General features: G+C 41.6%; 1 protein-coding gene across 7 annotated transcripts in view; it reads left to right on the top strand.

Moving 5' to 3' along the window:
• SUPT3H (SPT3 homolog, SAGA and STAGA complex component) overlaps positions 1–27,217 on the top strand; it is a 449,050-nt gene that overhangs the window by 277,188 nt on the left and 144,645 nt on the right. For 6 of the 7 annotated variants that reach the window (XM_075860943.1, XM_075860945.1, XM_075860946.1 and 3 more), the window contains 3 exons: positions 16,717–16,803; positions 19,396–19,483; positions 25,026–25,165. In XM_075860943.1, the coding sequence (XP_075717058.1) occupies positions 16,717–16,803; positions 19,396–19,483; positions 25,026–25,165 (315 nt within the window). Of the gene's footprint in view, positions 1–16,716; positions 16,804–19,395; positions 19,484–23,915; positions 23,999–25,025; positions 25,166–27,217 lie in introns of those variants that run through there. The other variant, XM_075860947.1, reaches the window with a different exon arrangement.

Genomic DNA, 27,217 nt, shown 5'->3' with positions numbered 1-27,217 from the left:
CCGCAGCCATGGTCTGGTGAGCGCTGGCCCGCATCTCCTCCTCAGGAGAAGCAGGCGCTCACTTGCGCTCCACTCTGCTGTGTCCCGCAGGGTGCTCGCGCATTCTCGCGTAGGCCTTAAAGGGCCAGTGCACGCACATGTAAAATATCATTAATTAGCCAATGATCACCCTGGACTATAAGAAGGGCCCTGCTCCTTTGCTCATTGCCTGAGCGTTGTTGTGTTTTCCTATGTTAGTCTTGCAAATGGTCCTTTAGTGTAATGTTGTTGCCTGTACCCTGTATCCCGTGCTATTTGTTACTGTGCCTTAAACCTGGAGTCTTGTTGTGCCACCGGTTCCGCCTGCTGTGTTACACCACGTCTGGTGTCTGCTGTCAAGGTCCCATCTGTGCCTAGCCATTGCTACTGTCTGAACCACTACAGGTACCCTTGTGCTTGGACTATTTATATATTGACTTAGTACTCTGTGGTCCGGCTGCTATCCCGCTACAGCAGTATGGCCCAGTGGGTTCACATACCCACAGATCGTGACTACTCTGTTCTCCCCTGCTGGTGGGTACATGACATTGTCTTTCCAGAATTCCCCTGCCATATACTCTCTCCTAACACACTGCTTTTATACACGAAGTCCCCAAAGCATTGACGACTTTGTCATTTTTATGATGTGCAGCAATTTATTGATGTACACATTTCTAAAGACACATTTACAACAACAGGTACCTTATAAACCTTCCAGGTCTCGCTCATAATAATTAATTCTTTCATTGCAAGAGGTGGGGGGAGGGGGGCGTCTCGTACTGTTTTGCCGACTAGACGAAAACGTCTCAAACAATCTGGTTTTCAATTCTTTCTCTTTTTTTAAAATATGTGAACTTTTGAAAGTGTGCCCAACGCGTTTTGACTGGCGTCTTAAAGTAATGGCCTTAGTGTTTTCTGCACATGAAAGCTTTTTAGATAATGTAAAAAATGTACGGGCAGGGGATGTATTTTTCATCTTTGACACAAATGTTTATTTTTTAAGAATTTACTCAAGTCTACTGAACCTCGGCGTACATGTTCTTGATTTAAAAGTTCATTTGGTTTAAGTGATGTGCTGTGTGTGTATACCAGGAGCCAGAAATGAAATCCATGTGTAACGGCCAGGCTCCTACATCGAGCGAACGGCTGCTTGTTCCATACATTACTACAGGGGATTACTGCCTTCTTTACACTCATGTCGTGTAGACTAGAAATGAATTGTGTATGTTGTAGGACAATCTGCCAGATCTTCGGGTGCTGGAGCTGTAAACAAACCAAACGCACGTTGTATGACTTTTGATTTATAAGGAGCGAAAAGTTGCGCTCCGTATGGATAACTGGTTCTTTGTGTTGTATAGGCAATTAACGGGATATTTTTTATATTTCATTTCTGTGTATAAGAGTTTCTACCACGTTTTATTAAAAAAAATTAAAAAAATTGCAAGTGAATGTTATGAACCTCCAGGAAATTGGCCCATATTAAAATTCTTACCCAATATTTGCCACTATCATGATTGGTTTCTTCTGCTTCTTATTTGTTACAATGTATCAGTGTAGGGAAACGGTATCACACTGGAATCCAGGATGTTTAGCTCGCAGAGGATTTTCTAGACTGGAGTTTTTTTAGCTTCTAGATGTGAGTATTGTTTCAATTCACTGACAGCAGGCACAGATCTTGGTGAGGGATTTTTTTTTTCTTTTTTGAAGTATTGTTTTTTATTTAGCAATCGTTACAAACCAGCAAACAAAGAATGAACAAGATGTACGATGGCATAAGCATCTCTGAACACTATACTGTTGTTGTATACATTGCTTGGGGAGGGAATTTGCTGAAAAACATCATAAGGCCGGGTTCACACATTGTGTAAATAATGAGCTGTTAAACCAGACTGGAAATCGGCACCATGTAACCCATGTGGATATCCTTACGGATTTTGGTGCAGATTTAGCCACTGATATCCCCCATTGTCCACAGCAGAAATCCAAAAAAGGGCATGCTGCGGATTTCAAAACCCCGAACATATCTAGAATCCGCTGCAGATTTTCTACGAAGATTTGTTTAAACCCCATTCACTTTTATTTTACTGTGCGCAGAACCTGTGGATGAATGTATCATCGTGTTCAAGGCATCTGGGTCAGGCCATGGAGTCCTATTTACCCGTCTTGAATAGCCGTCTGGGGTAGAAAATAATCTGCAGAAGAAACGAAATATAAATATACTAATATTTTATACCTTGTCAGCTGGAGGTTCTGTTCACACTTTGCATTTTTTTTTCTGTACAGTCAAAACACGTGTTGTAAAATATGTTCCCTGGAGTAATGAATGTTGGCTCACTATCTGGCAGTCTGATGGCGGAATCTGGGTTTGGCGAATGCCAGAGCGCTACATACCAGAATGCATAGTGTCTACTGTAACATTTGGCGGGGGAGGAATAATGATCTGGTGGTGTTTTTCAGGGTATGGCCTAGAAATTAATCGAAGACTAACCGAAATAGAAATTCAGCGAAATTAACCAACGTCATCTTGTGCATTTTGGGTTTTTTTTTCAATTTTTTTCCAGTTTCATCTCTATCTCTGTCCTCGGGACGCAGATACAGTTGAATCCAATGGTAGAACAGGGAGTCGTACGCTCCATGCTCTCACTATGTATCGCCATTCGCTCACGACTTTGCAAAGACAGGCGCGAGGCAGTGATGTCATCGCGCCTGTCTGCGCCGAGCCACACAGACTGGAGGAGCAGAGGGATCTCCTCCACTCGTCGTTGGAACGCGGTTAGGTAAGTATGTATTTTATTAGACACTATTGGGGCGTTATACTATGTGGGGGCAGCTGTGGAGCATTATACAGCGTGGGGGCAGCTATGGGGGACTTAATACTGTGTCGAGGGCAGTTTTGGGGGCAGTTATGGGGTATTGCGCTGTGTGGAGGCCAGTTATGAGGGCATTATACTGTGTGGGGGCAGCTATGGGGGCATTATACTGTGTGGAGGGCAGTTAGAGGGATATTATACTGTGTGGAGGGCAGGTATGAGGCAATATACTATGGGGGTGGTTATGTGGGCATCATACTGTGTGAAGGATAGTTATAGGGGCATTATACTGTGTGGGCAGTTATGGGGGCATTATACTTTGTGGAGGGCAGTTATGGGGGCGTTATACTGTGGATGACAGTTGGGGGCAATACACTGTGAAAAGCAGATATAGAGGCATTATACTTTGTGGTGGGTAGTTATTGGGGATTATACTGTGTGGGGGCAGCTATGGGTGCATTATACTGTATGGATGGCAGTTATGGGGCATTATACTGTGTGGAGGGAAGTTATAGGGACATTATACGGTGTGGGGGCAGTTATGGGGGGCAATATACTGTGTGAAGTGCTGCTATAGAGGCATTATACACTGGAGGGCAGTTATAGGGGCATTATACTGTATGGGGGCATTATACTCTGGAGTACAGTTATGGGGGCAATATACTGTGTGAAAAGCAGATATGGAGGCATTATACTTTGTGGAGGGCAGTTATTAGGGCATTATACTGTGTGAGGGTAGCTATGGGGGCATTATAATGTGTGGGGCAGCTATGGGGCAATATAATGTGTGGAGAGCACTGTGGGGCAATATACTGTGTTGGGGCAGTGTCAGGGAAGTATATTATATACAGTAGTTTACAGCAGGCTCCGTATAAATATTTAATTGCGTAGCATGTAAATAAGGGCGTGGCATGCAAAAAGGGGTGTTGCCTAAATAATCCTTCATTAATGGTAATTGAGGTTACATGTTTGTATCGTGATTTTGATTTTGGTCATAATCGCCCAGCTCTAGTATGGTCCCTTATTTCCAGGGCAGGGTAATGTTAATGCTGCAGCATACAAAGACATTTTACACAATTGTAGCTTCCAACTTTGTGGTAACCATTTTGTCGAAGGTCCTTTTAGGGAGAGTGTAGTGAGCATGCTCTGTGAACTGTCCTTAGGACCTTCAGTGGTATTTGTTTCTGTGCTAGCTCCAGCACAAGGTCTGTTTTTGTATAGTTAATAAAAGAGAGGAGCACCTGGGTTGAAATGCAGTCGGGCCATTTAACAGAAAGTAGCAAATAAAAGGCCCCATCCCCGAACAAGTATTTTAGCCAGGTTTCCTGAAATTGGTCTTTTGACACCTTCTGAAAGGCCTACTACAGGATATTGGTTGTTTCATATGCGGTCAAGGGTGGATTGACACATTTTGGTTTTTGATACCCAGGCATTTACTCTGAAGCATATAGGAGTTTTTATTTATTTATTATTATTGTTCATTTGCTTCCTAAATGCAAAATTAATCAACTTTCTAAATGGTCTTCATTAGAAATGTCCCACAATTCTGCTGCTGTAGAGTCTGTGCAGGTCCCGTACATAGCTGGCTGTGCTACTGATTCTGACATAGATTCAACAACACAATGTTCCTGTCAAGGCTGATGTCATCTTCGCTCCTTGCTTTCCCCCTCTCATCTGTCAGTATTAGATTTACCAGCAGGGAAGAAAGGAGGTTGTACACACCGAGAGAGAGTCGAAGAGCCAGAGTCTGCAGGGGATCACACAGGCTTTGTAGAAAGATAGGAGATAACCCAAGGCATAATCTGCAGGGGGAGGTGGAGAGATCACAGATATAGGCAGCATCAGGGTCTGTACAGTTGAGAGAAGATTATACAGGTGATGTATTAGAAGGGGAAATCAGTACAGGAATGAAGTTGTACTGATACATGAGTTAGTGAAGGCAGCAGCATCCTGGACACAGAGCTCACATACAGCATGTATTACTGTAAGGATGAAAAAAGTATGAAACTAGGAGCAGGATACAAACTATATATCGGAGTCTGAAAATGAATAAGGGAATGAAGGTTGCAGCCTAAATCTTAGTTCAACTTTTTTAACTCCAGTAAACACTCACAAATATAGAAATCCTTTTTTCCATGTCAATGGTGTCCAAAGCCTTTAACAGTGTAAGTTAGTCCTTGCAACATGATAGACACTGGTCCACCTACAAGGGTGAAACAATCTTAGTGCTCAAGGCAAAGGTTGAATAATTGATGCCCCCGCACTTCACCCTCAAGGTAGTTGTCGTCCAATTCATTCAATATGTTTTTATTTATCGATTTTATTTCAGCTTTTTTGGTGGGTTTAGGGTCTTGATGGGAACTTGATGTCTACTTTCCAGAGTTGTATTTCAGTAATGTCTTCGATAATCGCTATTTGGGCTATTTTTATATTTTACGGCTTTACAAGTTTTCTAGTGACCTTTTCATGAAAGCACAGACCGTGTTATCTTTTCACCTTCTGTATTTGCTAATGTGGCAGAACCCATTTTCTTTGTGAAATAACAACATTTTCAAGACGGAATCAGAACAGCGTTTTACAAGGAAATATTCTTGATTTTTATAATACACTCATTGTTTGTAGAGAACCATAATTGCCTATTTACAGTAACACTGTATCCCAGCAGTAGCCGTGTAGCTTAACGGGATTAGAGAGCATTAGGGGCGATCGCTGCGCGGAGCTAATGAATGTGCTGCCAGCAACGCGCTCTGTTTATTTTATCCTCGTTGCTGGTTTTTTTTCTCGCTTTTTCAAGGTCAAAAGTGCATTGTTATACTCTACGTATTGTCCGTACTTGCAGCCGATCGATTCGTCATCTACACGTAATTATTACACTGCGCAGCTTGATGGGTTATTGGGAGGAGACAGGCGCCGGTGTCTCAATCCAGAGGTGTGATTTGGCCAAGAATGTTAATAGCATAATGGTTAAAGGGCAATTCCAGCTTGAAAGTTTTTTTTCCTTTAGGTTATTTTATACTTTTTCTCACGAATATTTTTTTTCTCTTTTTTTCTATATTCATTCCCACCCATCACATCAGTCTCATACACTCATACACACATGAGAACCAATATGATTTTGTGAGTACCAGAGGAACCTGATATAAATTCATAAGTACATAGGAAGATTGTACAGTATAAACCCCATGCAGGTAGTGCCCAGACCGGACTCCGTCATACACCATGTGGCCAAAAGTATGCAGACATCTGACCATCACACCTATAAGAACTCGTTAAACATCTCATTCCAAAACCATGGGCATTAGTATGTAGCTGAGCCCACTTCTGCAGCTATAACAGCCTCCACGCATTTTGGGCTTTTCACAAGATTTTGGGGTATCTGTGGGAATTTGTGCACGTTCAGCTGAAAGAGCATTTGTGAGGTCAGACACTGATGTAGGAGGAGAAGATCAGACTCACAACCAGCGTTTCTATCCATCCCAAATGTGTTGGATGGGATCGAGCTCAGGACTCTATGCAGCCACCCGAGTTCCTCCACACCAATTCCCTCATATCTTTATGGACCTTGTGCACAGGGGCGCAGTCATGCTGGAACAGAAAAGAGCCGTATCCCAAACTGTTACCACAAAGTTTGAAACGACAATAAATCTTTAAATAAATAAATATCTTTGTTTAAAGTAGCATTACCCTTCACTGGAAATAAGGGCCCAAACTCTGAAAAACAGCCCCAGACCATTACCCCTCCTGTGCCAAATGTTATAGTAGGCACTATTTATTCTGGCAGGTAGCGTTCTCCTTGGATCCTCCAAACCCAGATTCCTCCATCAGACTGAGATGTGATTCATCACTCTAGAAAACACGCTGCCGCAGAGTCCAGTGACTACGTACTTTACATCACTCCAGCAGCCGCTTGGCATTGTGCATGGTGATCTTTGGCTTGTGAGCAGCGACCATCGAAACCCATTTCATGAAGCTCCGGACGCACACTTCTTCTGTTGATGTCACTTCCGGAAGTCGTGCGGATGTCTGTAGTGTGGAATATAACAGGGGATAGGCGAGTTTTATTTGCCACGTGCTTCAGCACTCGGTGATCTCGCTCTGTAAGATTCCACTTCACAGTATTAGCACTTCCAGTGACCAGGACAGATCAAGAAGAAATTTCAAAAACAGACTTGTGGCAAAAGTGGCATCCTATAACAGTGCCACGTTTGAAGTCATATAGTGTATAATATAATTGGCCCTTAAATAGGCAAATGTGGGTGAGGATTTTTAAATGGTGATTTCTAAATTCGTTGGCGTCCACAGCAGAAATTGTGCCCCCCCTCCCCCCATTGTATTGGCTTTCTACATGTACAACATCACACATATCTATGTCGGATGGATTGGAGGTTATTCATAGTGTTTCTGCTAATATTTCTAGTGGTCTAAAGGTGTTTTAAGGGATAATAAAATAACTCTGGCAGTTAAGTTTGATGAAGTGGGTAACATTAATATCTGTGGGGTTCTAGGGTGGTTATGGGTATCTTTCAAGGTCTCGGGTGGGTTGGAGATCAACACTGGTGGTAAAGGGCAATAATGGACTGAAGTGTACGTAATTTAATTTAATTTAATGTTAATAGGTTAAAAATTCAGTGCTGATTAATTTCATTATATATCTTTGGGTTTTTTTTTTAAATGTTTTTTTTTTTTTTTTCATAAAGAATTTCAAAGCTCCTTCTTCTCTTCACACAGCCAGAGATAAAGGATATAATTATTTCTGCCTGCAGTCACCACTAGGGGGAGCTCACTGCATATAGAGTCAGACATCTCCAATTGAACTCAAGTGGAGCTGTACAAATCCATCTATAAAAGGCTTCCCCTAGTGGTGGCTACTGGATGATTTTTAGAATTTCACAAGTTATCTGAGTACCTGCCTCTGCCAAGTAGTGGTAGATAGTATTTTTTTTTTCAGAGTATTAGGAAACCCCCTTAAGTGCACCCTGCCACCAATGGCTTTCAATAAGATGACCGGTTCTGCGACTGTCAATATACTTTGTGTTTTAATTCCATGTTATTTTATAAGATAGCTTTCTGTCAGCATATAGACATATTCTTGTTTAATTTCAGAACCTCAAAACTCATCCGGACCTAGTCCTGCTTACACAGCTGAGGTTTTAAAATGTAAAGTGCTGTGGAATATGTTGGCACTATATAAAGATTATTATTGTTATAGGGATTCTCAAGAAATGTCACAATGATGGCTATGTTTGATTGATGGGGGTCTGAACTCTGGGACCCTTGCTGATCAGAACACTATAGGGGCCACAACGCTTCTGTAAGTGCCATGTCCCCTTCATTGTTTACATAGGCACAGTGGGTCGCCCCTATTTATGCTGTGCCTGGTACTGCAATTTATCCTAATCAAGTACAAACAATGAATGGGGCCGCTTCACTGTGCTGACCGGCGAGGGTCCCGGAGGGCTAACTTAGCTTATTCCATCAATGTTAGGGTACCGGAGAAGACCCCTTTAACGGATCAGCCTAGGTAATAATCTGTGATTTCAGCACAGCAGCAGGACAAATCGCTCTCTTGTACTGAACGAAGACTGAGACCCCATGCACACGACCGTAGTTTTCATCCGTAATTACGGATGAAATTAATTTCTATTGGCCACGGACACCTTTCCGTATATTTACAGATGCGTGTCCGTGCTGTAGAGATGATCTGCAAAATATAGAACATGTCCTCTTCTTGCCCGCAATTGCTGCACGGGCCTGCCCATAAAAGCCTAGGGGCGCTTCCACAATTGCGGACGGCTACTGATGTGCATCCATAGACGTCGGATCTGTATTTGCGGACAGTAAAAACCCTTACGGTCGTGTGCATGAGGCCTGATCGCTATTACTTTTACTAATACATTGTAACAAACTGCAGATGTGTAAGCAGTTCTAGTTCCGTACAGGGTTCTCAGCCTCTGATAGACTATCGCTTTAACACCACAGGACTCGGTGAGCAGACAGCTATTATTTGAGTATAATCCTTGTAATCCAGTAAAGTGATCTTTTCCGCTCGGTACATGATTACTTATTGTTGTTATGAGACTAAAGCATCAGTCATCACTAGAAGTGCTTCTTTTGTGTGCGCCGTCTAATCCTGTGATGATGATAACACGCGGGTGCAGCCCAGTGCAGCCCAAAATGATCAGCCCGGATTCCCTCGTTAAAGGGTTTGTCCACTTTGGATATTCCCTTTGTGTTAGCATGGTCCCCATGAGATGAGCTTATTATAGGTTGTCCTGCTGTTGGGGCCCCGAACAATTAGCTGTAATCTATAGGGGATCCAGACAGCAAGTGTTTAATTTTCCCTGCAGCGCCACCACAGGAAAAATGAAGCATTACATAGTTACCACTGCAATCAATAGATTCTCTGCGCAATGCAGGGACAGGCTGAGTCCTCCAGACTGAGGGACACTCTTTGTAGCCGTTCTCTGATCTGACTTATAAATGAGGATCCCGAACAGGAGACCCAGATCTGTTTATTCTGAATTCTCTAAAAGTATATTTGATATTTGGTTTTCTAAAACCGGCAATCGCTTTAACATACATGTTGTATGGATGCTGCTGGTCTTTATATTTAGGGTTTGTTCATACAGGGTGGATACGCTGCATAAAAGCGCACAGCGTATCTGCTGTGGTCCCTGGTGGGAATTCCGGGTGAAAAACCGCACCAAATGGCGGTGCAGTTTTTCGGCCGGAATGTCCGCTGCGGAAATCTTTCAGTAATAAAAATGGATATACTTACGATGGTGACGCCTCACTCCGACGTCCTGACATTCTGCAGCCCTAGGATAACATTTCATTCCATGTGACCGATGCAGCCTATGATTGGCTGCAGCGGTCGCATGGGATGAAACATTTCAGGAGGCATGGCCTGGATGAAGCACAGAATTGTGGGTAAGTATAGGTTTTGTTTTTTTCCGGAGTTACATTTTTTGCGACTAAATCACAGCTTTTCTGCTGCAAAAATCTCAACATCTGATATTTTTTGCAGGTTTTACCTTCCCATTGAATTCAATGGGGAAAACCTGCAGCAAAATAGCAGCGATTACGCAAATAAAATTGACATGCTGCGGATAAGATTTGTTCAAATCTCATCCACTCTAATGCTACTGTGTTATGCTGCGGATTTTTCGCAATGAAATCTGTTGCGGAAATCAGCAGTATTTACGCTACGTGTGAACTGACCCTAACTCTCCATAGCTCCATGTAGCAAGCGGCAACTTGACAAATGGCGCACTACTGTATACATAGGGAGCCACAACGTTATGTAAGTAACGCACCATTTCTATATAGTTTATATTAGAACAGCACGTTACATAAATAGCGTTGTGCACTGTGGCCCCCACCGTAAATAGAGTGGCGGCCGTTTGTCAATTTGCTCCTTGCTACATTGGATATAATAGTGTAATTCTGCTAGGATACTGTGGCGGGTCAGTTCAGTAAATCCACCACCAGTCTCACTCTACATATCCTGTGCACGGACCTTGGAATCCGCCGCCCCCTTGCCCCTCATGAATAGACGATGGTTCGGGTAAGCTCTTGGCTCACAGTTGTGCACATGGATGTGAATAGGATGTGTTAAATGGGTTTGATCTCTTTTTCATTCTGGAAAAGTGGTGGTCCAAGATCACAGACTTCTTATCTATAAGCTATCGGAAGAACATTTTGACTAGATTTAACCTTTAAGGAGCTTCTTCATCGAAATCAGAGTCTTCAGAGTCCATCAAGGTTGAGTCCCAGGGCAACATGGAGGGCAGACCCACGCCTACCCGCTTCCCCACTCGGGACCCCTCTATGAGCCAGGACGGAGAGACGCTCTGTAAGAGCGGCTATTGTTCTTGCGGATTCCATTGGAATGTTATACCACATACCTGGCATGGGCGCGGCTCCCCCTGGCAAAAACATCTGATCGCTGCGGCTGCTGCATTATGAAAGGGGTTCCCTCTGATGACCCCTGGATGGCGTATCTGTCTTATGTACTTCTCTCGCTATACTTCATACTCTACCTGTATGCATCATATTACGTTACTCTCGTCATTGCCAGCTTCGTTCTGTTTTTATGATTTTCTGGCGTACTGATGAGGTTCATTTATTCTGCTGCTTGGGCCGCTCATTAAATGACGCTATTACAATGTTAAATGCCTTTAGTAGGTACAATTAGAAGAAATATTCCTCTGTGTAAAACTGGTTGTGACCCCTTCTCATGAGGAACGTTCACATGTGCCGGAGATTAACTAGAGCTCCTTCCCAGACAGCGGTTTAATGACACACATTACACAATGGAAAGATGTGCAGCCAGGAGATAATGGCGCTGGGGCCTTTTTCATTGCCCAATTAACAGTGATCCATTCCTCATTGGTTAAATAAACGAAACGCATGTACCAACCATAGGATCAGTTCCGTAAGGCCAAGTTCTCTCTATAGACTGTCATATATCTACAATGTTTTACCGTAGTAACCAGATCTTCTATCGCAGTGAATGGGGTTGTAATGATTCCATCCACACACTGCAGCACCGAGTCACGCGTTTCTTTGGGCATGCTGGGTAGTTGTTTTATTTCTTATCGTAGGGATAAAGAGTGGGATAAAGAGTTCACGTGGGATAAAGAGTTGAAGTTCCCATAGAAGTAGGTTTCGGAAAACAGGCTAGAATTGTTTCCTGAAAAAAACAAAAACATAATAAGAGGTCAAAACTGCTGCTGAGATATCGGATGGAAAGATAAATCAATACTAGATAAATATGATATAGCTATGAGATGTTTGGACGGATGGAGAGATAGATAGAGAGATATGAGAGAGAGAGATATGAGAGAGAGAGATATGAGAGAGAGAGATATGAGAGAGAGAGATATGAGAGAGAGAGATATGAGAGAGAGATATGAGAGAGAGATATGAGAGAGAGAGATATGAGAGAGAGAGAGAGCTATGAGAGAGAGAGAGCTATGAGAGAGAGAGAGCTATGAGAGAGAGAGAGCTATGAGAGAGAGAGCTATGAGAGAGAGAGCTATGAGAGAGAGAGCTATGAGAGAGAGAGCTATGAGAGAGAGAGCTATGAGAGAGAGAGCTATGAGAGAGAGAGCTATGAGAGAGAGAGCTATGAGAGAGAGAGCTATGAGAGAGATATGAGAGAGAGAGATATGAGAGAGAGAGATATGAGAGAGAGAGATATGAGAGAGAGAGAGATATGAGAGAGAGAGAGATATGAGAGAGAGAGAGATATGAGAGAGAGAGAGATATGAGAGAGAGAGAGATATGAGAGAGAGAGAGAGATGAGAGAGAGAGAGAGAGAGAGAGATATGAGAGAGAGAGAGATATGAGAGAGAGATATGAGAGAAATAGATATGAGAGAAATAGATATGAGAGAGATAGATATGAGAGATATGAGATAGATAGAGAGATAAATAAATAAATATGAGAAATAGATAAATAGAAGAGATGAGATCAGGGCTGGTCTTAGGATAGTTGGTGCCGCGTGCGAAATGATCTTTCGGCGCCCCACCCCATCATTAAAAAAAATAATGCCCAATAAAAAAGTATAATGCCCCTTTAGTGCCCCCGTACAGTATAATAATAATAATAATATTTTAAATATATTACAACCCCTTCAAGGACACAGTATTTTGTGCTCTAATTGTGTCCACAGTATTATGCCCCCGGTAGTATCCTACACAGTATAATGTCCGCTTAGTGGCCCCCACACAGTGTAGTTCCCCCCAGTAGATTTTGCCATACAGCCTCCCTGTAGACAGTGCCATCATCCCCCACCTCCTCTTTGTAGATTGTGCCATACAGCCCCCTCCCACCTCCCCCTTGTAGACAGTGCCATACAGGCCCCCAGCTCTCCTTTGTAGACAGTGCCATACAGTCCCCAACCTCCCCCTTGTAGACTGTGCCCAAAAACAAAAATTGTACGCACCTAGGCCCCGTTCCCACAACGAACTGAGCTGCTCCACGACGGGATCCTGTAGCCTAGTACAGAGTTTCCTAACCTTTTCGGACTCGAGGCAGCACTGGAAAAATAAAATGTCCTCAGGGCACCCCTACCAAAAATTGTTTCGTGAAAGACAGAAAACGGCTTTCAAAAAAGAACTACACTCGTCGGGTATGTTTACACACGTTTTTTGTAAGCCAAAAAAAAATCTGCCTCAAAATTCCTTCAGGAATTTTGAAGCAGATTTCGAATTGACAGTGTTGTTTGACCTGTTTTTTTAATGTTTTTTCTTAAGCCATTGAAGCTAATGCAAAAGACGCAGGCAAAAAAGTACCAAATGAGAGCCGCAGGTATTTTCTTCCTCCTATTAATTTCAATTGGAGGTCAGAGGTGGAAACCACTTGAAGACCATCAGCCCCCCATTCACAGTAAAATGACCATCAACCCACTACTCACAGATTCCCCCTGTACGTAGCGCCACACAGCACTTTGTAGGTAGTGCCAGACAGCCCCTTGTAGGTAGTGCCACACAGCCCTTTGTAGGTGGCGCCACACAGCCCCCTTGTAGGTAGCGCCACACAGCCCCTTGTAGATAGCGCCACACAATCCCCTGGTAGGGAGCGCCACACAATCCCCTGGTAGGGAGTGCCACACAGCCCCCTGATTGGTAGTGCCACACAGCCCCCTTGTAGGTAGTGACCACACAGCCCCCTTGTAGATAGCAACCCCCCCGCCCTTCCTGTAGATAGCGCCACTGTAGCTCCCTGAAGGAGCGGAATCCCCGTGTGGCCGGGGATTCCGCTCCTGGAGCGCTCCTTGATGTCTCTGACCATATATGGACAGTGACATCAGGGGAAACTCCTGAAGCGGAATCCCCGTCCACAGCGTTGCCGACGAGGTGACCGGGGATTCCACTCCAGGAGAAGATCCTGTCGTCCGTGTCCATTTATGGACATTGACGTCATTGGCTTCTCCTGGAGTGGAATCCCCGGTCACAGCGTCTGCAATGCTGTGGACGGGGATTCCGCTTCATGAGTTTCCCCTGATGTCACTGTCCATATATGGACAGGGACATCAAGGAGCGGAATCCCCGGCCACACGGGGATTCCGCTCCTTCAGGGATCTACAGTGGCGCTAGTAGATAGCAGAACAGGGAGATACCTCCCTGCTCTGCTATAGTGCCGTCGCTACCGCTGTTGCAGCCGCAGCAGCTGCTAGCGGCACCACCACCCTCATGCCCGGTGTCGCCTCTAGCAGCCGCTATGGCTGCTACAGCGGTAGCGACGACCACTCAATGAAGAAGCGCCTGGTCGGAAAGGCGACTGCTGAGTCGCCGGGCCCGGGCACTTCTGAAACAAGCAGGGGAAGGGAGCCAGCGCAACGCCCCCTTCCACCTGCTGGAGTGATGCACCCTGTGCACACCCCTAAGGCCGGCCCTGGATGAGATATGATAGATACAGTGATGTGAAAAAGTATTTGCCCTTTCTCAATTTCTGCTTGATTTGCATATTTGTCTCAGGTCATCAAACTACTTTGGATATGTCATAAATGTCTGATAGATGCTGGACCCACCTCTGTGACCCACATCTATGTTGAGATTGGGGTCTCCCCAGATCTCCCGCCTAGTGAGGAGGCTGCTGCATCCAGGTGGAGAATGAATAGGAAGGTGGCCGTGCTTATATGCGTCTTTCCATTTACTTCTTATGTGAGTCACGTAAACAGCCGTGCAAGCTTGTACATGTGCAGCCACCTCTCCGTTTATTCTGTGGCGACTAGCGGGACCCCCTGTTCTCTACATAGTGGCAGGTCCTAGAAGTGGGTACCTCGCATCTATCAAACGCTTGTAACATATACCGTAGATATGCCAAAAATGCCTGTGATGGTTTTACCACTTTGATATAGAAAATCGGTTCAATGCCCAGAATTGCAGGAGGACATAGTAAAAAAAAAAAAAAAAAATTGCTATAACTTTTTGTATCCTAGACATATAAGCAATATCTTTAGCCCTAATGTATAGACACGGAAGTTCTAATTATTTTTGCAACTTTTTCATAAAATCTTTATAATTTTTTTTTTCCGACTTTGCAAAAAAGAGAAGTACCTCACATGCCCTGAATCTAATCAGAATAAAAGTTGATTCTACTCCTGCCAAGCAAATAGGACGATCATTTTTCACATTCTTACATTTTCCAGGGTAGTTTCAAGTTAGATTAGGTTACTGTTGCTTATGAGTTCCTGCAAACTCCCTGAGCCCCTGCCCTGGTTGTAGCAGTAAGGGCCCAAGTGAATTTTACGGGGGAAATATTGCTAACGTTTCACGCAGTATGTTTTCTGTTGTCTGCCATAGATACAGTTAATGTTTTGTATACGTCTGATTAGTGTGGAAAAAAAAATTAATGCAGTTCTGTATTATGATTTATGGCGTGGAGTCGGTGCCCGGTGTCATTTTGCCAACTCTGAAGTAATTTTTTTTTTTTTCAAATTTTTTTTTCCTCGATTTGGATATTAGAACCGGCTACTGTTTTTGTTGATCTTTTCAACTTGTGAAAGGGTCTAATTCAAATCTTAGCAGCATGGGATCTGAAAATTATTAATGCTCCAATTCAGACAGTGATATTGAGTGAAACATTGGCCAAGTGTGCGAGAGGGAGAGCGGTAGAATTTCATGAAATCATTTTCAGGTGCATTTTTACTTCTCCCGAAGAAACTTACCCCAGCTCTTTTTTTGGTACTTTGGATGCTAATATATTTTTATACAATAGTAATTGTATTAAAAAGGTTGCAAATTTCAAAAAAAAAAAACTGAGCTTTAAATTCTGATACTTTATAGTGGGGAAAAAAGTAACCACTGAATCTCATTAAAGGAATATTCCCAGAATAAGCCATTATTACCTATCCATAAGATAGGTGTAAAATGTCTGATCGCTGGGGCCCCCACTGCAGGGATCCATACCGATCGCCAGAACAGGGTTCCCAAACCCCTGTTTTTCCTGACTGCTTGACTGCAGTGAGGAGGACATTGAATGGAGCGGCGGTCGAGCATGCGCGCCTCCACCCCATTCAAAGTTTACAGAAATGATAGAAACAGCCGAGCACAGCGCTCCGCTGTTTCCGTCACTCCCACAGACATTGAGTGGAGCGGAAGGCGCATGCTTGACAGCCGTTCCATTCAAGCTTCTTCTTGTTCATACAGTGGCATATGTCATCCATAGGATCACTGTAAAAAAAACAGCAACCTGTATACTGCGCAGTATACTTTTTGTTTTTATGTATCCCTAGGCATAGAATTGCATAGTCAATGTTACTGTTCTATGCAACAGAAGGTTGACCGACAGTATGCCAATAGACACTCTATTGGCATTCACCGGATGAATGGGAGCCTACGGGTACTTTTAGCTCCCGGTGCGTACGCTAATTGTTGAGCTTTATTGCTTTGTAAACATATCCTAAGAAACCGATTTATTAAACGTTCACTTCAGACAAAACTGATACGTTGTGTTCTAGAATCACTGTGTCATGTTCTGCCCCCTCAGGCCCTGCACTAGGCATCATACGGTGTACCAGTTTTGCCCTGGGTGTTTCATTATTTCTACTGTAAGGACATGTGAAATGTTAAATTGTGTGGCACCTATTTTTTAAGGGTACTTGCAACCATTGATATTGCTCCGATGCATCTATAATAAAGAAAAAGGAAGCACCTTCGCAAATATTCCAGATTAAAATCTCCTACCGTTTTGTGTAAACCGCTCCCTCACAGACCGACGTGTCTAAAGGCTGCAAATAGTCCCTGTATTTGATCCTACAAACATTTGTTCTTTCCCACCATCTGTCCCCGATTTTAATGTGTGTATGTGTGTCTGGCCTTTTTCATTTTATAAGGTACATTACAAAAATGGCCCTAACATATTCTCTTTTTTTCAGTTGCAGCAAGCGGCTGATGTGTCTCAGATGAGAGGGGCTAGGGTTATTTCAGCTGAAGATCTGCTTTTCCTGATGCGCAGAGATAAGGTGAGAAAAATATCTGCTAACTTGATCTTAATAATGCTTCCTCCTATGGACAAGAATACAAATGCTGTAAAACTGCTTCCTATGTAAAAAAAATTAAAAAAAAATAAAAATATATATATATATATATATATATAACTACTATAATACTGCCACCTATGTACCTGATTATAACTACTCTAATAATGCCCGTATATAAAAGAACATATCTACTATAATACTGCCCCCTATATACAGGAATATAACTGCTATAATACTGCCCTCTATATACAAGAATTAAACTACTATAATACTGCCCCCAATATACAAGTATATAACTACTATAATACTGCCCCTATATACAAGAATATAACTACTATAATACTGCTCCTATATACAAGAATATAACTACTATAATACTGCCCTCTATATAAAAGAGTATAACTACTATAATACTGCCCCCTATATACAGGAATATAACTACTATAATACTGCCCTCTATATACAAGAATTGAACTACTATAATACTGCCCCTATATACAAGTATATAACTACTATAATACTGCCCCTATATACAAGAATATAACAACTATAATACTGCCCCCTATGGACAAGAATAGAACTACTATAATACTCCCCCTATATACAAGAATATAACTATTATAATACTGCCCCCTATATACAAGAATATAACTACTATAATACTGCCTCTATGTACAAGAATATAACTACTATAATACTGCCCCTATATACAAGAATAGAACTACTATAATACTGCCCCTATATACAAGAATATAACTACTATAATACTGCCCCCTATATACAAGAATATAACTACTATAATACTGCCCCTATATACAAGAATATAACTACTATAATACTGCCCCCTATATACAAGAATATAACTACTATAATACTGCCCCTACATACATGAATATAACTACTATAATACTGCTCTCTATATGCCGTACAAGAATATAACTACTATAATACTGCCCCCTATATACAAGAATATAACTACTATAATACTGCCTCTATGTACAAGACTATAACTACTATAATACTGCCCCTATATACAAGAATATAACTACTATAATACTGCCCCTATATACAAGAATATAACTACTATAATACTGCTCCTACATACAAGAATATAACTAATACTGCCCCTATATACAAGAATATAACTACTATAATACTGCCCCTATATACAAGAATATAACTACTATAATACTGCCCCTATATACAAGAATATAACTACTATAATACTGCCCCCTATATACAAGAATATAACTACTATAATACTGCCTCTATGTACATGAATATAACTACTATAATACTTCCCCTATATACAATTATAGAACTACTATAATACTGCCCCTATATACAAGAAAATAACTACTATAATACTGCTCCTACATACAAGAATATAACTACTATAATACTGCTCCTACATACAAGAATATAACTGCTATAATACTGCTCCTACATACAAGAATATAACTACTATAATACTGCCCCCTATATACAAGAATATAACTACTATAATACTGCCCCTATATACAAGAATATAACTACTATAACACTGCCCCTACATACAAGAATATAACTACTATAATACTGCTCTCTATATGCCGTACAAGAATATAACTACTATAATACTGCCCCTATATACAAGAATATAACTACTATAATACTGCCCCTATATACAAGAATATAACTACTATAATACTGCCCCTATATACAAGAAAATAACTACTATAATACTGCTCCTACATACAAGAATATAACTACTATAATACTGCTCCTACATACAAGAATATAACTGCTATAATACTGCTCCTACATACAAGAATATAACTACTATAATACTGCCCCCTATATACAAGAATATAACAACTATAATACTGCCCCCTATGGACAAGAATAGAACTACTATAATACTCCCCCTATATATAAGAATATAACTATTATAATACTGCCCCCCATATACAAGAATATAACTACTATAATACTGCCTCCTATATGCAAGAATATAACTACTATAATACTGATCCAATGTAATGTACAAGAATAGAACTACTATAATACTGCTCCTATATACAAGAATATAACTACTATAATACTGCTCCTATATACAAGAATATAACTACTATAATACTGCTCCTGTATACAAGAATATAACTATTATGATACTGCTCCTATATACAAGAATATAACTACTATAATACTGCTCCTATATACAAGAATATAACTACTATAATACTGCTCCCTATATACGAGAATATAACTACTATAATACTGCTCCTATATACAAGAATATAACTACTATAATACTGCCTCTATGTACAAAAATATAACTACTATAATACTGCCCCTATATACAAGAATATAACTACTATAATACTGCCCCCTCTGTACAAGAATATAACTTCTATTATACTGCCCCCTGTGGATAAGAATGTAAATACTGCATACCTTCTTGGGAAAGGATTATAGCTTTGAACTGGTATTGTCATATCTAATTGGACTTGCCACTTTCAAAATAAATTTTTCAAAATGCAATTTCCCTGGTGGATCATCTGACTGTCACTACTTTTTCTTTGTTTTATATAGAAAAAATTGAAACGACTTTTGAAGTTTATGGTGTTCCGCGACTACAAATCCAAGATCCTGAAAGGCATTGAGGAGGAAGATCTGGAAGGTAGGTTTACCTTAAAATACCCCTGACCCGGATGAAGCTTCTTCACGACATCGCTGAGCCTAGTTAGTCATTCTTGCTAACAAGGGAAGGATTATAATCTGCCTGACCCCTTGTAATCCGCACAGCATTATTGTTATGAGCGCGCCGTTTCCTTCTAGTGATATCTTAACAAACTGGGACGGATTATAGGAGTAATTGATTTCAACGTTGGTAACTTCTTTTCGGTGACAATTGGCAGAAGGGATATCCTTGATTTTTATTACGCAGGACAGCTTAATGCATTATTCAGGAAAATCCTGACCGGGTTCTCCGTTCTGCAGAGACAACGTTGACATATGCCGGATGACTTATTCCATGTGTGCTCGTGTGCGGGGTCGGGTGCCAACAGGACGATTCATGGATTGGAATCATTTATTTTATGATTCTGGGATTAGGGAATTTTCAGTAGCTGCCGTTTATATAAAGGAGCCACATAACCTATTGTAAATGTTACGTGCACATGATCTTTCGCATGCTCTAGGGTTCCCAGGAAAAACGGGAACGCAATTTATGTTTTTATTGAATGTTTCGGTATCCGGGACAAATGTTATACCAAGCTTTAAAAAAGTCACCGGAGATATTAAGACACTCCTCTTACATTGAGACCATGCGACTGTTGAATATACCTGGGACTGAAAAAGAACAAAAATATCTTCTAAGTTTATATTCATGCGGTTGTATGAGATTATAAAGAAGGGTCTGCTATATTCTATAGACAGCGCCACTCCCTAGGTATTGTCTGGTATTGCAACTAAAAGGGTTGTCCGGTTTAGAAAACTCAATTTCATACCCCCTATTAGGGAATTCTTAGAGATCATAGAACAGGGTCCTTTGTTCAGGATCCTTATCTCTTTGTCAGAGTGGAGAGCGGTTACAAAGAGCGTCTCTCTCTCTGGAGGACTGTCCTGTCCTGCATTACACAGACAACACATTGATAGGACTGAGCACTGTGAAATGCTTAATTTTCCATGTGGTGGCGCTGCAGGGAAATTGAACACTTACTGCCAGACTTCTCACAGATTACAGCTAATCGCTGTGGAGTCCCAGCAGGGGGGATACTTATTATTGGCTTTATTCACTTCCAATCTTCACAGTCCATCCATTTCAGTATAGGGCAGAGTAGGATGATACTTGAATTACAGTAACTCTTTACTTCCTCCCTGCTACTGACAACTGTAGAAGCAGATACTATTGACAGATAGCAGGAAATAGAGTGCAGCGCTCGGCGATCTCCATCAGTCCTATAGACTATGAATGGAGAGGCAGCATGCATATTCAACCGGGAAAACTGGACCCTGTTCTGTCAATTGGTGGAGGTCCAATTGATCAAACCCTTACGCCTCATGCACACGACCGTGTGTGCCATCCGAGTCCCATCAGTGATCTGAGGAAAGATAGGATATGTTCGGAGACTTTGACCATTTTTCACAGACCTGAATCACCCGCTAAAGTGGATGGGTCCGTGAAGACTATCGGGTGCCAATCGGATGCCGTCAATAACGTCCCGAGTGGCAAAACGGTCGTGTACATGAGGCATTACCGATCTGGCAGTTGTCCAATGGGTAGTTGAAAACTAGTTATTACTCTTTTTACAACCGGAATACCCCTTTAAACAACTTTAATGTATTACCCAATGAGGGAATTACAATTAGTTTGTCTGTAGAGGGAATTCGCAAGCTATTAAACTCCTGTGATTACTGCAGCATTGGCATTGTTTCAAGCAGAGTGTAGTAACAGTGGAGGTGTGGTGTGAGCTAGCAGGCTTGTAGAAACAGTGTCCGGGGACTCCGCTGCAGCTCCACTGTATCTGTAACATGGCAAACAGCAATAACAACTTCCTGCTAGTGAATTAGGAGGAAAAATATAATCCGAGGTGAACAACACTGACCAGTGGACATAGACCTGTCACTTGAAGTTGTTGCAGAGCTTGAGGAAGTCACTACGGAGAGGCTGGCAGTGGCAAGACAAGGGAAGGGATGTTGGCCGCAGAGGTATGCGCAGCGGGAGGTGTCCCGTTATAGCTGCCTAACCCTACATGACTTTTAATACACATATCTTATTACTGTTGATAACAGGGCTGGGTTCACACATATTTTGGTCCTGATTTTGACGCGGAACGTCGTCGGAATCAGTGGCAAAAAAACACTGCCCCAAATCTCCCCCTATTGGTTTCAGTGGGAGGCAGAGGCATTTTTAATTTGCCGGGCAACTTTTGACCGCTCGCAGAAAATAAAAGCAATGTAAAATGTACATTTTGTAGTTATTTTTATTTTCTGGAGGCAACAATATTAGAGACAAACACTACCTTCCTGTATGGTCTTTAGAGACAGTGCAGCAGGTTATGCATGCTTTATGGCAGCTGCAATGAATGGGAGTTTATATCTTTATTTATTCAGCAGTGTAAAAGAGATGTCATGTGTCATTAAATCAATAATGAGATGACTCTGCAGACTCTATCCCATTCTAAACTGCAAACCTGAAAAGTAAGTTGCAGAAAACCGGAAATGTCAGACTATTTTTTTATGCTCTAGTGGAATATTGAAATATTTCTAGATTTTCTTAGATGGATAGTCACGTAAAAATAAATTTCCATAATTTTTTTTATATGACTATAATAAGGATACATTTCCTTTCGTTTATTGTTGGGGACAGTACAGCAAGTGATTCTGCTGGTCTAAGAATATGTACATCTGTATGTCTTCTATAGTATGAAGACTTTTCTATATAGGGTGAGTTATGTTTTGTGTATTTTAGTATATGATTTACATGTGGAATGTCATGCGCTGGATAAGTGCGTTTTAATAACATATTCACCTTTACGAGACCTACTGTTATACTGCAATTTTGATAGGAAACATCAGTGGCTTTTCATGGCTCGCCATTTTTTCTTTTCCATCTTCTGGTCTGTGTGGAGATTCAAAACACCTGAAATAATAAGTTTCAGGAAAGAGAATCGTATTTTTGGAAGCCATTATGTAGTAGTTAACATAACTTAGAAGGTTTTAAAATATGTTATTCGCACAGTTTTGACTATCTCGAAAGGGAATGTTCTCATTTTTATTTTTCAGCCTTTTCGTATTTTTGTGTAAAAGTTTGCAGTGTTTTCCTTACCATTTCCCTGGCATATTTTAATTTTTTGCCATAGTATAGACTATAAATAGTATAGAAAAAAATAACAATGTATTGAAACAGTGACTTTTTTTCATAATAAAACAAATGCAATGGAAAAGATAAAAAAAAGTAAAAGGCTTTATACACATTGCAACCATTTTTTTTATATTGCTCCAATGCATCTAAAATAAAAAATAAAGCAACTTTGTTTAAAAAATTAAAAATAGTTTTGTGTATACAGCTCCAATGCAGAGCTATGTATATCTCCATGGACTACAAAAAAAACCTGTGTTGTGTGATCCTGCAATCCCTTCCATTTTTCTTCTACTTCTTGGCAACATGCATTCAATAGGTTAGTAAGTAGGGGACAGATGGAAGAAAGTATGACTGCACAGGGTTTGTGTGTAGTCTGTAATTATGTTGAGTTATTTCTGGTGGTCTGAGGTTAAAAGAAAAGTGCCCCTGTGTGTATAAATTGCTGTGACATACTTTGTAGGGTGCCCCTTGGTGTGCTATTGGTTCCCTCTCAGTACATCCACTTAATGTATCCAGGGCTGGTGAGAAGCCGCCCATGTACAAGAGGATTCAGGAGGTAGGACTGAGCTACTGAGCATGTGTAAAAATTAATCGTGGAACAATCCCTCTAACCAGTTGCATCAAAGGACCTGTGCCCCTGGATTAAAGGGGTTGTCTCATGAAGACTACCCCTTTTTTAAAAAAAGCTAGCCTCGGTCTGGCGTGTCCACCCCCTGGCAATACGTTATTATCGCCGGGGGAATCAACAGCCAACCACACATTTCAAATGAATGGCCCTACTTGCAATGCATGAAAGTGCTGGGACGACCAGAATTCTGTGACATAAATGGGGGTCCCAAGCAGGGGACCCCCCTCTGACAGCCATATTTGCTAATAGGGCACATGGACAGGGATTGTCGTGGTGAGACATCTGCTTTAACTCAAATCAACTACCAACTTGACAATCCGTTACAAATCTCTACATAATCTGTTCTGCAGTTCAGTGTTATGTGGAGTATCCTGTGCTAATCTTTTTGGACTGGGATGCCTTCAGCAACCTTTACTTTCCTACTGCGATGTTCCATTAGTTTACTAGGATCAAAAGGAATGACAATGTGGAATATAAAAGCATTTAATAATGTATTTCCTAAAAGTTTTGGATTTTAGAGAATCCTACACTTTTGGGATTCGCCCTGCACAAATCGCTCAAAGTGGCGGCCGCCATTTTACAGATCAGAAGAAGACAAGAAGACAGAGCAGAAGGATCCCATGACCTTGGATGGCGGCCTGGTGGGCTTCCGCATAATGCCTTGCAGTCAGCCCTCAGTCTAGAACAGCAAGTCATGAGAGGTATAGGTGTGAGTCACTGATAACCGTCATTTGAGTCATAGCCACTATAAACAGTCCAACCAGGAAATGCTGCTTTGTGGGGCTACAGAGAGCAGAGAGAGAGGACGTCAGACAGAGAGTCAGATAAATAGTGGGGTAATGTCAGTGAGTGTGTTTCATAGTGAGAAGAAGAGATTAGATAGTTAGATTTACAATAATTTGATAGAGATCGATTTTAGAGAGAAATAGGGGTCAGTGAGTGTGTTAGTTAGACATGCACAGGCAGACATTGCTGTGAGTGAGTGCTACTGCAGCTATACAATTTATTCTTACATTAATTTGTAAATCACCAAACTTCATCATCATTCACAAATCTGCTAATAATAGTGTCACCCGAATTTTACATATTATTCCGCGTCAAACTTAGCCAACCATAACAGCAGCAATACAGTGCACTTTAACCAGATAGACATCTTATCCACAGCCATATATGTTGCTCTCACTTTGACATTACTAATGCTGTCTTGGAATTAAGGAGTTTGAAAAGGGTTGGATATAGTCCTAGAAGACCTCAGAGTGTCATACACGACTTTTCAGAGCAATCGAGGCACTTTCGATTTACAACAAATATTTTTGTACCAAACCGATCTGACAGCCAGTTAGACTGAATCGAACTCGATACACACATTTTGGGAAATTGGCACATCTCTAATAAGGAGATTTCATCCCAGTAAAGCTCGTTGATGATATTTTTTTTTATTCGCTTGTGCCCTTGATGGCCCACTACGTCTAGTTAACCTGAACACCCTATAGTAGGATAGGTAAAGTTGAATTACAATGGGGATAAGTTAGGGGAAAAGTTAGAGTGTGTATCCGTGGGGAGTCCTATACACACCATGCCCAAACCTCTTTTTCGGGCTGGATCTAAATTTTGATATGTAAAACCTGATCTAATACAAATTCCTGTATATCTCTTTATTCCTTGTCTCATTATTAGCAAATTAGTAAAAGATTAGGCTGTAAATTTTTTGTCACTGTTTTTGTGCAGAGAAAATGTCCGCTAACAATAATGCAAACAAACGCCAGAAATTAGCCCAGGACTTCCTGAACTCCATTGACCAGACTGGAGAGCTCCTCGCCTTGCTGGAGGACGATGAGGTTGATGAAGTTAAGCAAGAACGGATGGAGGTAATTTTTCCTTTTTATATATCTTAGTCGTATAATACTTAAATAAGGTGTAACTCTGGCTCGGTTTGTGTATGTGCAGATGAGAATCACTTGTCAGAAAGGCAGAAACGGCGCCAAATTTTGTGTGACTCGTTAGCCACTTTTTTTTAATTCCATCCTTTCGATGGCATACTTTACAACAGTATTTTGCATCCAAAAAATGTGCACACCGTTATTATATCTGACGCATTTTGTTTAGTAAATCAGCCCCCCCCCCCCCCCCGCTGTGTTTTACATAGATGGGATATCTACTGTCAGAGCTGGCTGTTCCACCACCAGGCCACATTTAAGGGGAAGCTCCAACGAAAGCTTCCCAGGTGTTCCCTCAAAGGGTTTGGACCGCCATTGCATTTGAAATAAAAACATCCTGTTATTAGTAACAAAACTAGAGTTGAACCCCGATGTAACGACAGCCCTAGGCTGTAGTAGAGCCAGCAGGGGGCAGTGTTAACGCTCCTTGTCACTAAGGGATTTGACTTGGGTCTACTCCGGGAGTCTGAGGGATACCAGGGATGTGGACTTTACTGCGGGGTAACCCCACGTTGGTGACGGCTGATGTTGGTAGAAGCAGAGTGGTAAATGTAGCAATAGGTCTGGCCAGGTGGCAGAGGTTCAACCTGATAAACGTAGCAATAGGTCTGGGCAGGTGGCAGGCACAGATTGTCAATAACAGGCAGAAGGTCGGTACACAGGGATTCAGAAAACAATACTGCAGGGTTACTAGGGACACAAGGAACCAAATTACTCTGGCAATGTGTATCAGAGCAGGCAGGGCTATATACAGGATCCGGAGATGAATTTAAAACTTGGCGCTGGCCCTTTAAGAATACAAAAGTCATCGCGTGCACGCTAGGAACCAAAGGAGCACTTCATCGGCTGGCGCGGCCGGCGGACGTTGAACGAGGAGGCAGAGGGAGAGGACACGTGGATTACAACGCCGGGGACAGAGTCCAATACACCCGATGGAGCGATGCTGTGGGCGAGCTGATGATGTAGTATGTCAGGAGCATCCGTTTAACGCATCTGTCACCCATAAGCTATAATGGCATCTGTTTAATGGATACATCATGTAAAGGTATTGAAAAGCCCCTATATGTTTAACGGATGCCTGGGACAGATGCCATACAGTGGCACCCATCATCTATAGACTACCATATTAAAAAAAGTATAAGTCTAACATTTTAATTATTTACTGGCTGCCTCTGGATCGAATAGCATAGTAGTCTGTACAGTAAAGAAATGGTACAGCCGTCATATACCGCCTAACATATCCAAATGAACACTCTTTTTGCCTCCATAGGTTTAATGGGAGGCTACCCTCTTCATTTTTATCTGTGTCGATGTTTATAAATGTAGGCTGTTGTATTTACAGATAATTAAAGGGGTTCTCCACTTTGGACAATTTCTACTTGTTAAAAAGGTTCCTTGACTACTAGCAGATCACAGTGTTTCCTTCAATGAATCACCAGCGATCAAGTGTAATCTGTGGGGAAACCTGTGAGTAAGTGTTCAATTTCCCTGCAGTGCCACCACAGGTGAAATTAAACATTACACACTGCCCATTGATATCAATTTGTTGTCTGTGTGATGCAGGACAGGACATGTCCTCCAGAGCAAGAGACGCTTTATGTAATCTCTTTCAACTCTGGCCAAGAGATGGGGATCCCGAACAGGGGACCCCCCTCTATTATATCAGAATTCCCTAGTTGCGTATATAAAAATGGGTTTTATAAACTAAACAACCCCTTTAACATTTGACAAAGATTATATGTTTATATACTGTACATTTTGGTACCATGAGTTGCCAACTGGGCAGGGCAAACCATAAAATCATTTGTTTTATTATGAATTATATTCTTTATAACCAGAGGGTCACATGACTGTGGGCATGGACATAATAGAATATATATTTGAAGGAACATGTTATGGAGTAGTGTTTAAATCATTAACCGTAACTTTTCTTTTACGTATCAATTACCTTGAAGAGTGTGGTAATCTTGGTTTTGGACGATT

Source organism: Rhinoderma darwinii, chromosome 4, assembly GCF_050947455.1.
Source record: "Rhinoderma darwinii isolate aRhiDar2 chromosome 4, aRhiDar2.hap1, whole genome shotgun sequence".
Lineage (NCBI taxonomy): Eukaryota > Metazoa > Chordata > Amphibia > Anura > Rhinodermatidae > Rhinoderma > Rhinoderma darwinii.
This window is presented reverse-complemented; position numbering and strand designations above follow the sequence as displayed.